General features: G+C 30.7%; 1 protein-coding gene and 2 non-coding genes across 3 annotated transcripts; 2 read left to right on the plus strand and 1 right to left on the minus strand.

Annotated features, from left to right (window-relative positions):
- Window positions 1-62: 62 nt before the first annotated feature.
- On the plus strand, window positions 63-136 carry Trnan-guu (transfer RNA asparagine (anticodon GUU)). Its single transcript has one exon. It is a non-coding gene; the product is annotated as a tRNA-Asn (tRNA).
- A 105-nt stretch (window positions 137-241) lies between these two features.
- Trnal-uaa (transfer RNA leucine (anticodon UAA)) lies at window positions 242-325 on the minus strand. Its single transcript has one exon. It is a non-coding gene; the product is annotated as a tRNA-Leu (tRNA).
- A 277-nt stretch (window positions 326-602) lies between these two features.
- On the plus strand, window positions 603-14,399 carry LOC128389636 (probable chitinase 10). Its single transcript, XM_053349258.1, is given in 9 exon segments — window positions 603-1,138; window positions 1,694-1,876; window positions 2,584-2,674; window positions 8,823-8,991; window positions 10,773-10,894; window positions 10,978-12,197; window positions 12,802-14,025; window positions 14,028-14,212; window positions 14,214-14,399. Coding segments are annotated over 9 exon segments (3,333 nt in total). The 5' UTR covers window positions 603-1,053; the 3' UTR covers window positions 14,268-14,399.
- Window positions 14,400-15,524: the final 1,125 nt, after the last annotated feature.

A 15,524-nucleotide genomic window follows, 5' to 3' on the forward strand; every position in this document is an offset into this window, starting at 1 on the left:
TTCTTTTTCTCCACCAGTTAAGATTATCCATGATTTAGAAAATTTCCTCTGACAATTTCATAGCCTCCGTGGCGCAATCGGATAGCGCGTTTGGCTGTTAACCAAAAGGTTGGTGGTTCGAGCCCACCCGGGGGCGAATAGAATCTTTTTTCCTTTTCCATTTTTTTTCTCTCCAATAGAAAAGTTTATCAAATTTCTCATCAAATTACTCACACACATGGAAAAAGAGAAAAAAAAATTATGTCAGAAGTGGGGTTCGAACCCACGCCCTCAATTGAGGACCAGATCTTAAGTCTGGCGCCTTAGACCACTCGGCCATCCTGACCTCTGAATTTAATTGCTTAATTGTCAATTCAAATTTAATTTTGTTCATTTTCTTGCTCAATCTCGATAAGTTAGAAATTGATTGAGAATAAAAAAAAGAAAATGATTTGATTCGGTGAAACCAGATGACTCCAGTTATTCAATTGACGATAAAATTTCAAATACAATCTAATACAAATCGTAAACGTGATTAAATTGAGAAGCACCTCCTGTAATTCAGATGAACCTGTTTTTTTGGGTTCGACTTGAAAATTGTGTTAATAACTTTTTTTTGCTTGATTGTTATTAACGGTATAAAGAAGCTGACAAACTAAAGTTTCGTGTTAGTTTGTTGGATTGTTCATTTGGATGAACACAAACAATTGCGAACTATTAAGTTTATAACGCTTCGAATCAATTTTGTTTGTTTATTAAATTTATACTTTTTTGTTAACATAATTTAATCCAATAGGTGATATTTAAATCACCTAATATTTTGTGTTCATGTCATTTAAATTGTGCTCTTAATTGATTACCAAATTAAGTGATTAGATCCAAGTGGTTACATATCTGTGATATTACAGAGATCGAGAGTGGAAAATAAATTAAAAATTGATCGCAACAATCAAGGAATCAAAGTGCTATTATTATTATTGTTTTAAAGTTTTCATATCAACAGTTAATGTGAATAATAATCTTTCATCAGTATTAACAATTAAATCGGTTGTTGAAAATTAATTAACCATCACAATGAAAAGTTTCAAGGATACATTAAGTTTATTAACTTTTACCGTTACAATTATCTTAACCATTGGAACCTTTTGTAATGCCCAGAGTGAGTATTAAGAGAGTTTGAAATGATTAACTTTCTAGGCGAAAGATTAACAATTAAATCAGTTAGTTAATTTGCTTTGTAAATTGTGAGAGAAGAAAAAAAAATGCCAATCAAAACAAGTGAACAATCAGATTTTGACAGTTCGTGCTTACGAAGTTTGTTAAACACCGACAATTGGAATCGATAATGATAATATTAGATGATAAATTTATCGAATTTTGGAAATTCGGTTGATTATTTGAATTGATCAAGTTGTTTAACTTATTTAGAATTGCGAACCTTAAATAATTATATTGATAATTAATAATAATAATTGACCTGAACTGATGTCAACTAATACAAAAAAAAGTAAACCGATCAGAGATATTTTGTTTTTCTCTCTATCGATTTCATATTAAATATAATTAAGACGAAGATGAAAGTGACCTGATTCGCCGAGGGAAGATAATCAAAATTACTTTCGACTATTAATGAATTAATTCAAGGAAATGATAAAATTTGTGAACAAGTTTAATTCTAAATTTTTCACTCTCATTTAATATAATATATTTATAGAAGTTGATGACCTGAAAATAGTTTGTTATTATTCCAATTGGGCCGTTTACCGACCAGGACTGGCCAAATTCACGCCACAAAATATCAATCCCTACCTTTGTACTCATCTCATCTACGCTTTTGGTGGATTAAGCTCTAAATTTGAGCTAAAAGCATTTGATCCATATAATGATATTAATCAAGGTTAGTAATTACTTTCATTTTCTCCTAATCACTAATCATCCTCATCTAAATTATCAATTTTTTTTTCGCTACTCGTGGCATCGAAAATTAAAAATATCCTATTCATCATTATCATTAGTAATTCTAATAAATATCTTTCGATAAATTTTATAGATAGAGACTTAGAATAAGATGATTAGCTAATCTTAAATTACCTTGATTACTTTCGATTATGTCATAAGCTCTCTCTCTCTTAATTCTAATACTTGATTGAGACTAATTAATATCCTTGGAATTGTGAAGAAGAAAACAAAATGAAAACGATAATTAAAAAGTTTCATTTTGTTTATTTTCCTAAAGTGAAGCTGAATTGAAGTAACTTCGTTCGGTGTAAATGGCTTCAAACCGAGAGAAAAGATGAAGAATTAGAATCAATTTTAAACCGGTTCACGTAAATAAGACAATAAATAATGTTAAATATACGTTGTTCCCTTTAAAAGCCCTTTTTTTCACCGTTCTAACGACGCTCGAAGGCCACCAAAAGTGGTTATTAAGTAAACGACACCATGGTTACGAGTAATTAATCTAATACTTCCAGTTTTCTCTCTATCGATGATAATCAGTGAATTAATTTACGAAAAATATAAACCTCAATTAATCTTATCTCATGGTTACCTTTGTAGAAATATAATTCTAATCAAATTATTTATCGATAATTATATTTACAGGTAATTATAAAAAGTTCACCGGATTAAAGAGTTACAATAAAGATCTGAAAACAATGATCGCAATCGGAGGTTGGAATGAAGGTTCCCAAAGGTAATTATGATTACAATCAAATTGATTAATTGTTAATCTTAACCATTTACTTGGTTATTTAACCATCGTGGTGGTTTTGCTAATTGTTTCGGAAGTTTGATCGTTACTAATTGTGAAAAGTTTCTATGAAACAATATTGAATTTAATTGTCGTTTACAATTAAATGTTTGGTGAGATTATTATTTTTTTCTTTCGCTGTTCAGTTGATTGAGTTGATTGAGTTTACGAAATGGAAAGTAAATCATTTTGAGGATGAGAATAAGATTCATCGTATCATGAACAATTCACGGCTAAAGTAATAATCGATGATCATGATACATGATAACTGAATGAAACAGACCATTGAACACAATTTCAATTAAATTGTTGTCACTTTTACCCCAAATTTTAAACACATTATCACAATAATCATTTTCTTAAAAGTTAATGTTTTGTAACCAATTTTAATTGAATGAATTTTAACTCAATTCTTCATGATAATATAATATGAATCTCATAAGTTTTTTCTTACTCATCTCATCATATTTTCATCTTAATATCGTATATTTATAATCACAATTAGTAAATCAACTGGATAAATAGTTTAAATTTAGTGACAATAATATTGATTTGATGATAATTGGTTAACATTATTCAGTGAATATCAAAAAGTTATTATTATATAATAATATTATCATGGTTTCCATCAAGTTATCATATTCAACAATTGAACTAATTGATTACAAATATCATTAAATTTACTTTAATTGTAGTTGATTAATGTTGAGTTTTTTTTTTCATCAATGAAATTGATATTATTAAAATATTAATATCGATGATTAATATTCAGTTAATAAGCTAATCAACCAGTTGATTGCATTAAATTTTTAGCGGAAAATTAAAACTTTTTTTTTCGCAATTCTAATCATAGTTTAACGATTAAGGTTAACGAGAATTAAAATTAACTAATATCATCATTATTAACATTTCCATCATCTAATATGACAAAAATTACAATTATCATTGTTTTTATTATTGTCTTTCCAAAGATAATAATCAATTTGATGATCACTCTTAACAATCAACTTGATTAAAGATTAATTATTTCAGATTCTGTGATAGTTAAAGTTAATTGCAATTTAATTCATAAAATTATCCCTTATATATTTGGCCATTAACCTTAAAGATGATATTATTATTATTATCATTGAACAATTTAATAGTAATAATAATAATGATAGTAAATCGGATGTTTACTTTTAATCAATTAAATTGTAAAGTTTAATTACAATTTAATTTTGACAATTTTCGAGTGAAACAAAATTTTAATTACACTTACAACTCTCACTATTGACCTCTAATCCTTTTAATAAGTTAATCCAATGAATTTGAATTACCTTTCAATCTGATCTTTGACCTAAATCAATTGTTTCCTAATGATAAGATAATTTTTTCCTTCTCTTGATTAATTAACAAAAATTTTTCTAATTGTTTATATTTATACATTAACATTAAGGATTTTATAACAATCTTGAAATGATGATCACAATTGATTCATAAATTGTTAATATTCATTCATGTTGTTGATCAACAAGATGATTATTGTGCTTAATTATTGTTATTGTAACTTATATTTAGATAAATGGTAGAGAATTAATTTTATCGTGTGAATCAAATCAAATTTAATCACGAACTTTGTTTACTTACAATTGGAATTTACTTTCTTATACTCTATTTGAAAATTATATTTTTCCATCAATCGATTTTCACTTTATACAATTAACAATCAGTTTCAATTAACAATCTGATATGCGATTCATTCACAAGATGATGTGATAGTATTTTTTGTTTTGTTTTGCTTTTTTTTCAGACAAATGATTAAATCTAATTGACAATAATAATAATATTCTCAATCAACGATATTGTTTATTATTTTATATATAAATCGAAAGGTTCATCAATGATGATTGAAGATGAATTGTTGGTTGGCACAAATTGTCATCTGAGTACAAAAGTGTTGCCTTATAATCAACAATCAATCTGATAATGATAATATTTTTCCTGTGATGAACAAGGTGATGACGAGAACGATGATGATGATAAGGATGAATGGACGTGAGAGTGATGAAGATGGAGAGAGAGAGAGAGAGAGAGAGAGAGAGAGAGAGAGAGAGAGAGAGAGAGAGAGAGAGAGAGAGAGAGAGAGAGAGAGAGAGAGAGAAAGAGAATTGTAGTAAGAATCTTTGATAGGAATTCAGGTCTTTCTTTTCATGTCTGATGAATCGACATTTTTTGGGGATAAAATTTGGAGCGGAAAGTGATCCATGATGATGATTGAACGATTGACGATTGAGAGTAAATCACCTTGAGTGTCATCTTTCTTGTCGATATATAATAAATATCAAGTTTACCAGTGAAACCGAAACATGATAAATGATGAAAAGAACAAAAAAGAAAAAAGAAAAGATAAAAAATGATGGAGGCCATCATTTCCGTAACGGATACCGTACCTGTAACTAGGTTACGGTGAGTTGCTTCATAAGCATCTTCATCTTCATCTTTATCATCATTATCATCATCATCATCTTATTTGCCTCTTAAGGATCGATAACTTTTCTCCCTTGATTAGTAAATTGTCTTATTTTCATCTCAAGCTCCATTTGTTTCTTTCTCGCAAATATAAATATATACCTTCATCTCATTCATCTTCATCTTCATCATTATCATTATCATCACCATCATAATCAACAACAACAACAACAACAACAAACATCATCAACATGATAATATTGTTGAACATCATTCATATTATCATGTTACTTGATTAAGCCAATCAATTGTCTAATGATGAGGATGATGAATGTCGTTCTTATTCATTATCATCATCTAATCATCATCATAATCAACTTTTTGAAACAATTTTCATCACTAAACTATTATTATTTTCATAATCAGTTTAGATTTGATTGTGATCAATTTAATATATTATGATAATTATCATTTTGACACAAATACAATACTTTTCATAATCTTTCATACACTTTCATTGTTTGCTAATCACATTGTAACTCAATTTGAATGATGAAACTTTTCATCATCATTCAAATTGTTATTGGCTTATTATTGCTTGATTGTTGATGGTTTATTGTTAATTTTACATTGAAAGTGATTTTCTGTCCTCGAGAAGATTTAAATTATCATTAAGACGATTATTTGATTAAAACATCATTTGAACAGCACGTATCTGATTTACCGAATCAGAAAGAAAAAAAGTTATTCCTAACTTTTCATGATAATGTTCAATTAACTTCCGCTTTCAACTTGAACAAATAATGAAATGAAAAAAAGTTAAAATAGTTTATTAAGCTAATTATGCATAAATTAATTTCGATATGATGATTATAAAGATAATAAATGAACAATTAACAAAAAAAAGACTCTCAGCCGATCCTTAATTTTATCATCTCGAACTTTTTTTTCTCCTCTTAATCCAATTGTCCTTTTTGTTCACAATCATCGACTTTGATTCCGACAGAACTATTATTGTTTTCGATTGTGATTCGATTATCACAAATTTTACTTTTATTTTTACTCATATTCTTCTTCTTAATCTAATCAATAACCTGATCATAATTAACTAATTTAATCGATTGGAATTTAAAGTTTGTTGACCAACTTTCTTCTTCCTTGATAAACTTTTAATTAAGTTTCGATTAATTGAAAGTGAACATTGATTGACTTGAAGAAGAAAAAAAAAGTTCGCAAGTCTGGATCAATCAGTTTTTCGCATTCGATACAAAATTTTCATTCCCAATCAATTAAAAGAGATGAAAGAAACTTGATTGAGAAAATTTCTCCAAACAATTTAGACAACAATTAACGCTAATTTAAAATGTAAACTTAATTGTGACAACCAACCAATTGATTATCGTTCACAATCCAAACATTTACATATTCATTTATTTAATTGTTGTGATCTCTTATTGTAATTTCATAGTTTTTATTGTTTAACAATTAACTTTGATTAGTTGATTACTGATGATCTCTTTTGATAAAGTTAGATAATTTATAAATAATCATTTTAAAGTAAAAGTTTTTCCAACATCAATATTTACCTTTATGTAATGTTAATTGTTGTTGAAGTAGAAAAGTAATTGTAACAATTAACAAATATGCCCGTTTACCTTTCACTATGAAAGTTAATTGTTGTTTTATTTTTAATTAAGTGCTTTTTAAAGGTTAGTCAGATCTATTGCCCAAAGCAATTGACCGCAAATTGAAAAGTACGATGTAATGATTACAATTTAGATCCTTGATTGGACTATAAAGATTACGAATATGAAATATAATAAGAAAATATTTTTCTCGAAACAAAGTGAAAGAAAAACTTTTCTTCCAGTCAGTTCGAACTAGAAATGAAATTTAAAATCAATATTAATAGACATTGAAATGAGAATTGAAAAGTAAATTGTCACAATTATGATGGAGAGAAATTAAAGTGAGAGAGAACAACAGAAACAGAATTAAGAATCTAAATCAGGTTAAAGGGTTGATCATGATTCCATATTGATTACGATTGTGTGTCAGTCAAAGTCGAGAAAGTCTCGTCCACTTTTTTTTTTGGTACTTCAACTGAATCAACGATTAACTTGATTGGACATAAATGATTAGTAATAAACGATAACAAGATAATATATATAATAAAATCACTTTATCAACAAAATTTACTCTCATTCTAATCTTATCAACCCAAATTTCCGATTCTTATCATGAACAATTGGAAAACAAGTTGTACAAACCATTGGAGTAAATCAATGAAATCAAATCAATTGATGAAAATAACATTTTCATTATTAACATTTTCATCTTGAAATACATATAATCAATTGTGTGTTCATTCATATAATATATATTCAATTTAATTATAGTAATATATTGTTGTAATAACACAGAACCATGAGTAGCCTTTAACTGACCTTGAAATTTGAGATGAGACCTACTTACCGTTTCTAAACAATAGGATCAACAAGTTATCCTGGTCAAGAAGAGATTAACAAAAAAGGTCAGAACTACAAATATAATTTGATATAAAACAAAAATCACGTATCAAAAACAACCAACAATTTACAGTTTAAATTCACAATTTAATTTACATTAGATTAGCCCTTATATTTACCTTAAATTGTGTTGGTCAATTACATATCAAATTAACAATACAAAAATTTGTATTCAACTCGTTTTGTTTTACTATTAACTGACCATTGAGATTACAATTCATTTCACCCAATTGATGATTTTGATTTTGACATGATTATCATGATTTAAATTAAGTGTTCGTGTTTATTATTGATTAGTGTTTATTAATTGTTGAAACTGACAAATGAAACAATGACAAGTAATCATGATGATGGTGATCATTAAGCAACAACAATTTAACCGTTAACCTTAAGGATAAGAAAAATAAGAGTAAATAAGGAAAAGTTAATCACAATTAATCAGTTTGATTGTTGATTCCCTTAAAGACAAATTAACCATTTCCGTGTGATTATTAGTGGACATTATCATCAACCCACAGCAATAAGATATTAATAATCAATCAACATGATTCCCATTGGGTGGGGATTGATTTTTCTGGTTAATCAACATGACTCAACATACGGAAATCATGATTGATTTAATGATTAATTAAACTTGATACCAACAATTAAAGGATATAAAGTGCTAATAATTGTCCAACAGTCTCTCTCACTCTCTCTCTCTTTAATCCTGATAATTATAAAATTAATCACAATTACAATTGACCATTAGATTGTTAGTTTGATAAAGTAATTACAATTTGGTCAATTAGATGACATCTATTGTTCAATTGGTCTTGATTAACTTAATTTAATTGCAAGTGTAATTTTTTTATTACCTTGAATTGATAATCAAACAGATTAATTGTTGTTGTTGTTGTTGTGTTTGTTTTTATTGTATTTTCTTAATTGTTAGGTAACCAAAATTGACCCACGTTTTTTATTATTATTTTAAACGAAACAATTAACAATCATCATCACCACCACCACCATCAAAAAGATGATTAAAAACAAACAAATTAAAAGGTTAAATGAAACGAGATCGAAACAATTTAACTAATTAACTTGATTTCTATTTAATTGTTTTCATTTAGATTTTCCAAACTCGTTGCCGATCCCGAATTGAGACAAACTTTCATTAAAAGTGTCATTCGATTCTTACGAGAACATAATTTCGACGGACTTGACCTGGATTGGGAATATCCCGGTTTTCGAGACGGAAGTTCATCAGAGGATAAAGAAGGATATTCCATATTGATTAAGGTAAATTTACCACTTTACAATCAAAGTTAATTATCATTGGAAAATCAAATCTAATGAACCGACACAAACGATCAATACAACGAGACGTTGATTGTTATGATAAATCAGCTGATTTAGTTTGCTATTACAATGTAACAAGATATTTGCTTGTTAAATTGTCTTTAGTTTAACTGTTATATCAAAGTAAAAAAAAAAGAAACTGGATTACAATTAATGATAATGACTTAATTGTTAACCATTTTGAGGGCTGATTCATACAGATTAGCAAGATGATTGTAATTGTAAAGTGATTAAAACAACAAATTTCCTTGACACTTGAATAATTATCAGCCAACACGTTGAAACAAAAAGAGACACAGTTAATTGTTATGATGTATTCATCATGTTTCTGTTAATCATGATTAGAGTTTAATTCTTGGTTCTCATTTAAATCGCTCTTGTCAACAAGATAACTCATCAAGTTATTGTTTTCTCATACTCTTACTTAATATGATTTAGTAATCATAATTATAACAATCAACCTTCAACGCAAATTGTTTCCAATTAGTCATCCAATCTGCTACAATATAATCAAAAAAAAGGAAACAATCAACTAACTATAAACTCCTACAATTAAATTGATTCATTTCATTCACAATTCACCTTGAAACAGGGTCAATATTCAATAGATGTTATTATTATAAGTAAAGGTCAATATCAAAGTGAAACTTATGTTAATAGTGATAGTTAATATAAAATTCAAAAAGGAATCAGTTGAAATCAATCAATTGATTGTTAACTTGAAACAATCAATTTCAATATTCTCACTTAAATTAATGAATGACATTAAATTAGGTGTGATAATCAATATGAAAGGTTTGATTTTTCACTAGATTTTAATTGGTCTGTTTGATCAAATGAAATTGAGATTAAATTATTGTTGATTAATGGATTTGATGGAAATGAATCAATATCAATGAGAAAGTTTATCGAAATGGAGATTTGATTTGATCTTAATTTCGATAGGAAATATTTTCTCATTTCTTATTATGTGATGTGAAAAGTGAATGAAGATCATGATGAATGAATTGAATTTAACAAAGTAAACTGAACTTTTATCATGTTTTTAAAAAAGAAATTCAACTTTTCATGACAATAGAAACTTTTGCGAAAAAAAAGAAAATGATGAAAAAAGAAATAGTTATAAATAAATGTACCGGTGAAGTACTTTCATCATCTCTATTCATCTCTCGATCATCGGATGTGGTCAAGTACGTGCTTGATTCTCATTCTGACCCAACAAACACTTAAATCTCTCTATGTATCTCTCAGGCTATTTAACTTTAATCTTAATCATGTTAATCATTTTAATCTCAAGTATATTGACAAACTGACGAAGTTATTTTAGTTTAATTCGCGTTTTCACAATTAAAGTTATTAAAAGTTATCAAAGTTGAAAGATTATCGTTAATCAACTTAAAGATTAACTTGGATTAAAAAAAACTCTCTCTCTCTCTCTCTTTCTGAATCTCATGAAACATGAACATTTTCATAAGAACAGATAAAAACCTAATTAGGAAACAAATAATTCCTTTTGTCCTGATTATCTAATTAATCAACAACAATTAATTGATTAGCAATTAATATCTTATAAAGAGAGAGAGAGGGAGAAGAGGAAACAAATATTAATGACAATTGTTGATTTGACATGATTGTTGTTTCATCGTAATGATGACCCACATTTCCTTTAATTTACTAATTAAACAATTAACTAATCGACTATTGTTATGATTGTTTAATAGGAATTGAGACACGCCTTTGATAATGAAAATAAGCAAGGAAAGGAACGATTATTATTATCGATCGCCGTTCCCGCTGGACAAGATTATATTGATCGTGGTTTCGATGTTCCCAAGATCGCCAAGTGAGTTGATTGCAATTTATTGAGAGAGAAAACGATTATCAAATTATTCCAAATTAATTGTCTTCTTTTCTTTTTATCATTAGAAATGTTGATTTTATGAATGTTCTAACTTACGATTATCATACTGCTTACGATCCGGAAACTGATCATCATTCACCATTGAAGAGTCGAACGGGATTAAGTAAATTCGATGAGGCCGCTAAATTAAACGTCGATTGGACAATTAAATATTATATTAGTCAAGGTGCACCTCCGTCTAAGATAATTGTTGGTGTTCCTACTTATGGTAGGTCGTTTACTTTACTTGATGGCGGTCGAACTGGTGTAAGTGCACCAGCCGATGGTCCTGGCGATGCTGGGCCAGGTACACGGGAGAAAGGTTATCTAGCTTATTATGAGATTTGTCAAAAAATCGAGGAGGAAAAATGGGTTGTCAAGAATAGTGAGCCCACGATTCAGGGTCCATATGCTTATCATGATAAACAATGGGTCGCCTATGATGATGTCGATATTATCAAAGAAAAGGCCAAATTTATTTTATCCAATGGTCTTGGAGGTGCAATGGTTTGGACTTTGGATAATGACGATTTCCGTGGTCTATGTCACGGTCAGCAAAGTCCATTGATTAACGCACTGAAAGTCGCTCTCTTATCAAGTCAAACTACCACAGAATCAGTACCATCAACATCAACAACAATCGCACCAGTAACTCGATCAGTTTCAAATGGCCGTCGACCAGGTGGTAATCAAATCAGTCCATCTGATTCATCAAGAAATCGACTAATTCCAGCTGAACCTCCAGTACCCGCTCAATCAGGAATAAGACGTTACACTTCCGCTCGAAGGACAACAACCACTTCGACAACACCACCACCAACAACAACTAAACCATCGACAACAACATCAACAACAACACAACGTCCAACAACATTAAAAGATTTCGTTACACCAGAACCACCGACCACTCCCGATCCTGGTGTACCTTTCGAGTGTCAAGATGAAGGTTTCTTCAAGAATCCAAAAGATTGTCGCAAATACTTTTGGTGCCTCGATTCAGGTCCAGCCAATTTAGGAATCGTGGCTCATGCATTCACTTGTCCGTCAGGATTATATTTCAACACGAAAACAGAGGCTTGTGATTATCCCGAAAACGTCAAATGCAAAGTTACATCAACATCAACTTCATCATCGAACCCAAAAAGGACTCGACCCACATCAACAACCACATCAACCACCACCACAACAACAACCACAACAACCACAACACCAGCACCGGAAACTACAAGCTCACCCGTTATCCCAGGTAAGTTTACAGTTAATCATCATCATCATCATCAGAATACTAATAATTAGTGTTTCATTTTAATCACCGATTGGAAAAAGATGGAGAGAGAAAAAAAATCCACTAATTGCCAATTAAGTAAATAACAGATTAGCTAATCGAGTTAATATTTAACCTATTTAATTGTTAATTGTTCAATCACACAATTTGATTGACTCTGTTTTCCAGCAAAAAAAATCACAATTAATTTGAAAACAGAAATTCAAGTTAACGTTGGCGTTTTATTTTCTCAACTTTGGTTAATTAGTTTTTAATTTTCGGGTGCATGTTAATTGTGTTAATCATTTTTTTCTTTAAGACTTTAAATTTATTATTAATCATTGGGAAGTAATTTAAGGAAGATGGTTGATATTGATGAGAGATGATTATCATGATTGTGTTAATTGTTGTGCCAAAAGAATGTTAATCAGATTTAACTGATTCTAATCGTCCATTTAAATTGAACGTTAAGTCTCGCGGATTAAATTGTTTGCCAAGATTAACTGTTTTTACTTTTTAATTGTCTTTCTTTTTGTCAACTAACTTAACTCTTATTTTTTTTCTTCATTACATTTTGTTCATTTAGCAAATTTATCTAATCAACTGACCCCAGAGCTTTTGGCAGCCGCATTGAAACTGGCCCAAGCTCAAAATCAAGGAACCTTAAGATCGCAGCCAAGTAACGATAACCTTTATCAGCTTCTTCAACTTGTTCAAAGTTTAGGCGGAGTTGATAAAGTTCAAGCTCTTCTATCGTCTAGTAATGGAGGTCGAGTCAATGGCGATTCTATTGATGCAAATTCCCCGTCAAATTATAATACACTTATCGACACTGATTCCTCGATCTCAAGTTTATCTCGAGACGATGCATCTTTATCGACTTCATCGTTCTTTTCACCTTCTTATGTTACACCCAATCGAAATTTACCTGAAACAGATTCAAGGAGAGTTCGAAGTGAATCTGCATTCACTGATCTACCCTCGAACCAAGTGAGACCTCGAAGGCCACAGTTTGATCAAGGTCTTGTCTCAACAGTATCTCCATCAGGTTCGGATGATATTAGAAGACAAAATGTCGATCCTTCTGGAAGGACTAATTCACCTTTTAGCTTTGTTTATAATGATCCCGATGGTCGATCTGGTTCATCATCATCTTCAGCTCCTCGAAGTTCAATAGTCCATCAACCTGGATCAGGTCCAGTTCCAAGTGAATATAAACCTGACAATCGATCAGTTGACGGATTTTTCGTTTACAATACTCCAGGTCGATTCGGTGGTCAATCTTCAACCCGATCTGTTCTTTTTGCTACTGAATCTCCCGTGACAAGGGTCGAGAATAATCGTGAATCCTCTGGGGATGATGTTCGAGTGCCTATTAGAGTATCAGCAGGAAACGTTTTCAGATTCCCCGGAGAGACCGGAGAAATAGCCTCATCTCCAGCGATTATTGGAACAGATTCTGGACCAAGACCTGTGCCAGTTGTCGGAGGAAATGAAGGTTTAGTCGGGGTAGAAGGAAGACCAAGACGTCGCCCAACTCGAGTTCGAGTTCAATCTGCATTTAGTGTTGCCGACCGACGAAAGCCAGGAAATAATTTCCAAGATGATCTAAATAATAATTCACCATCTCGTCGTCCACAACCTAATATCGATTCCCCTGCAATCGAGCAACCAATTTTACCCAACGGAGATCAATCTGGACCACCACCACCTCCTCCGGTGTTCGTATCTCATGATCCATTAACAACTCGAAGACCAAGAAAACGTCCACCCCAAAGACCTCATATTTTGATCAACAAGGAAGAAGAAAATTCGGTAATCCAAATGATGCTTTAATCGCAATTCCACCACCAAATATACCAGAGGTGAGACATCAACTACCCGTTCATCCTCGAGAACCTGAAGCACCTTTAAGACCAATAACAACAGCACCTCCAAGTAACAGATTGAGGGCAACATCGCCAAGGACAAACTATGACGACACTTATACCGATCTACCATTCCTTGACTATGCTCACAGTGATTCAGGTTCAGCTGATCTTATACCAGTAACAACAACGACAACAACTACGCCTCGACCTTTACCTGTACAAACAAGACGAAGTCGACCTCGAAACCCACCAACAACACCTTCACCATCTTCACCAATCGTGACAACACCTAAACCAAGAAGAGTAGTAACTGAATCATCTCCATCATCTTCAATTAGCGATGGCGAAAATTCTGGACCAGCAGTAATTATCGATTCTCCATCAGGTAAAGCAACTTGTAGCCGCCGTGGAGTCCATGGTCATCCAGATAGTTGCGGTCAGTTTGTTGTTTGCGCTCCAGCATCAAGAGCAACCAAAGAGCTTCAAGCTTTCGTCCATCATTGTCCAGCCGATCAAGTTTTCGTTAAAGATGTCGGTCGATGTCGACCTGGGAATAAGGAGCGATGCGAAATATTTTCTTAAACAAAACCACGAAAAAGAATAAAAAATCAATATCATTTTCATCCTCATCCTCATCTTCATTTCTCATCTTCATCTTTTCATCTTTAATCTTCCATTCATTTTGATTTCTTTCGACTTTATCTTTCATCTCTTTTGTCTTCTTCCATCTCCTAATACTCCACCTCTTCATCTTCCTTCACTGTCTCTCTCTCTCTCTCTCTCTCTCTCTCTCTCTCATTCTTTTATTAATTGTTGCCAATCATCTCAAATAATATTAATAAAAAAAAGTTCTAATAAAACATGACAACTATTATTTTCTCATGAACTAAACGTTTCTTTTGAATATCAAATATTTGACCATTGAACTGACCCTTTGCTTGGTGAAACTCAATCATCTAAACGTATCAATCTAAACTGTTTCATAATTTTCATTGAAAGTATCAAAATGATCAATTGATTGAATAAATTTACTTTACTTCAATAGTATTGATACAAATTAAAGTTCAATCATGTCGTCGGTTCCTCTTAAAATTATTACTTAATTGAGGCTAACTGTCAATCATAATCATCGTTACTCGTTTCATTTAATTAACTTTGACTCTTTCAAAGTTTTACAATCTCATTTGGTAACGAAACTGTTAACAAACTTTTCTTCAACTTTAATCATGTTTTAATTTTAATTTTCTTTAAATCTTAAAATTGTATCGAAAGTCCCCTGAGTGATTGTGATTAAATGTCGCTCCAGCCAATGGTCAAGGAAGGAAACTTGAGGTCAAAATTAGTTTAAGAAAATGAACTCGATCAAGTGAACTGTTCAGGATAAGAATTGAATCTTTGATTAGATTGTTGGGGATTCGATTGATTCATTTTCTTTCGG

This window comes from Panonychus citri, unplaced genomic scaffold, assembly GCF_014898815.1.
Source record: "Panonychus citri isolate SS breed McGregor unplaced genomic scaffold, ASM1489881v1 Contig00109, whole genome shotgun sequence".
In the NCBI taxonomy this organism is placed as follows: Eukaryota; Metazoa; Arthropoda; class Arachnida; order Trombidiformes; family Tetranychidae; genus Panonychus; species Panonychus citri.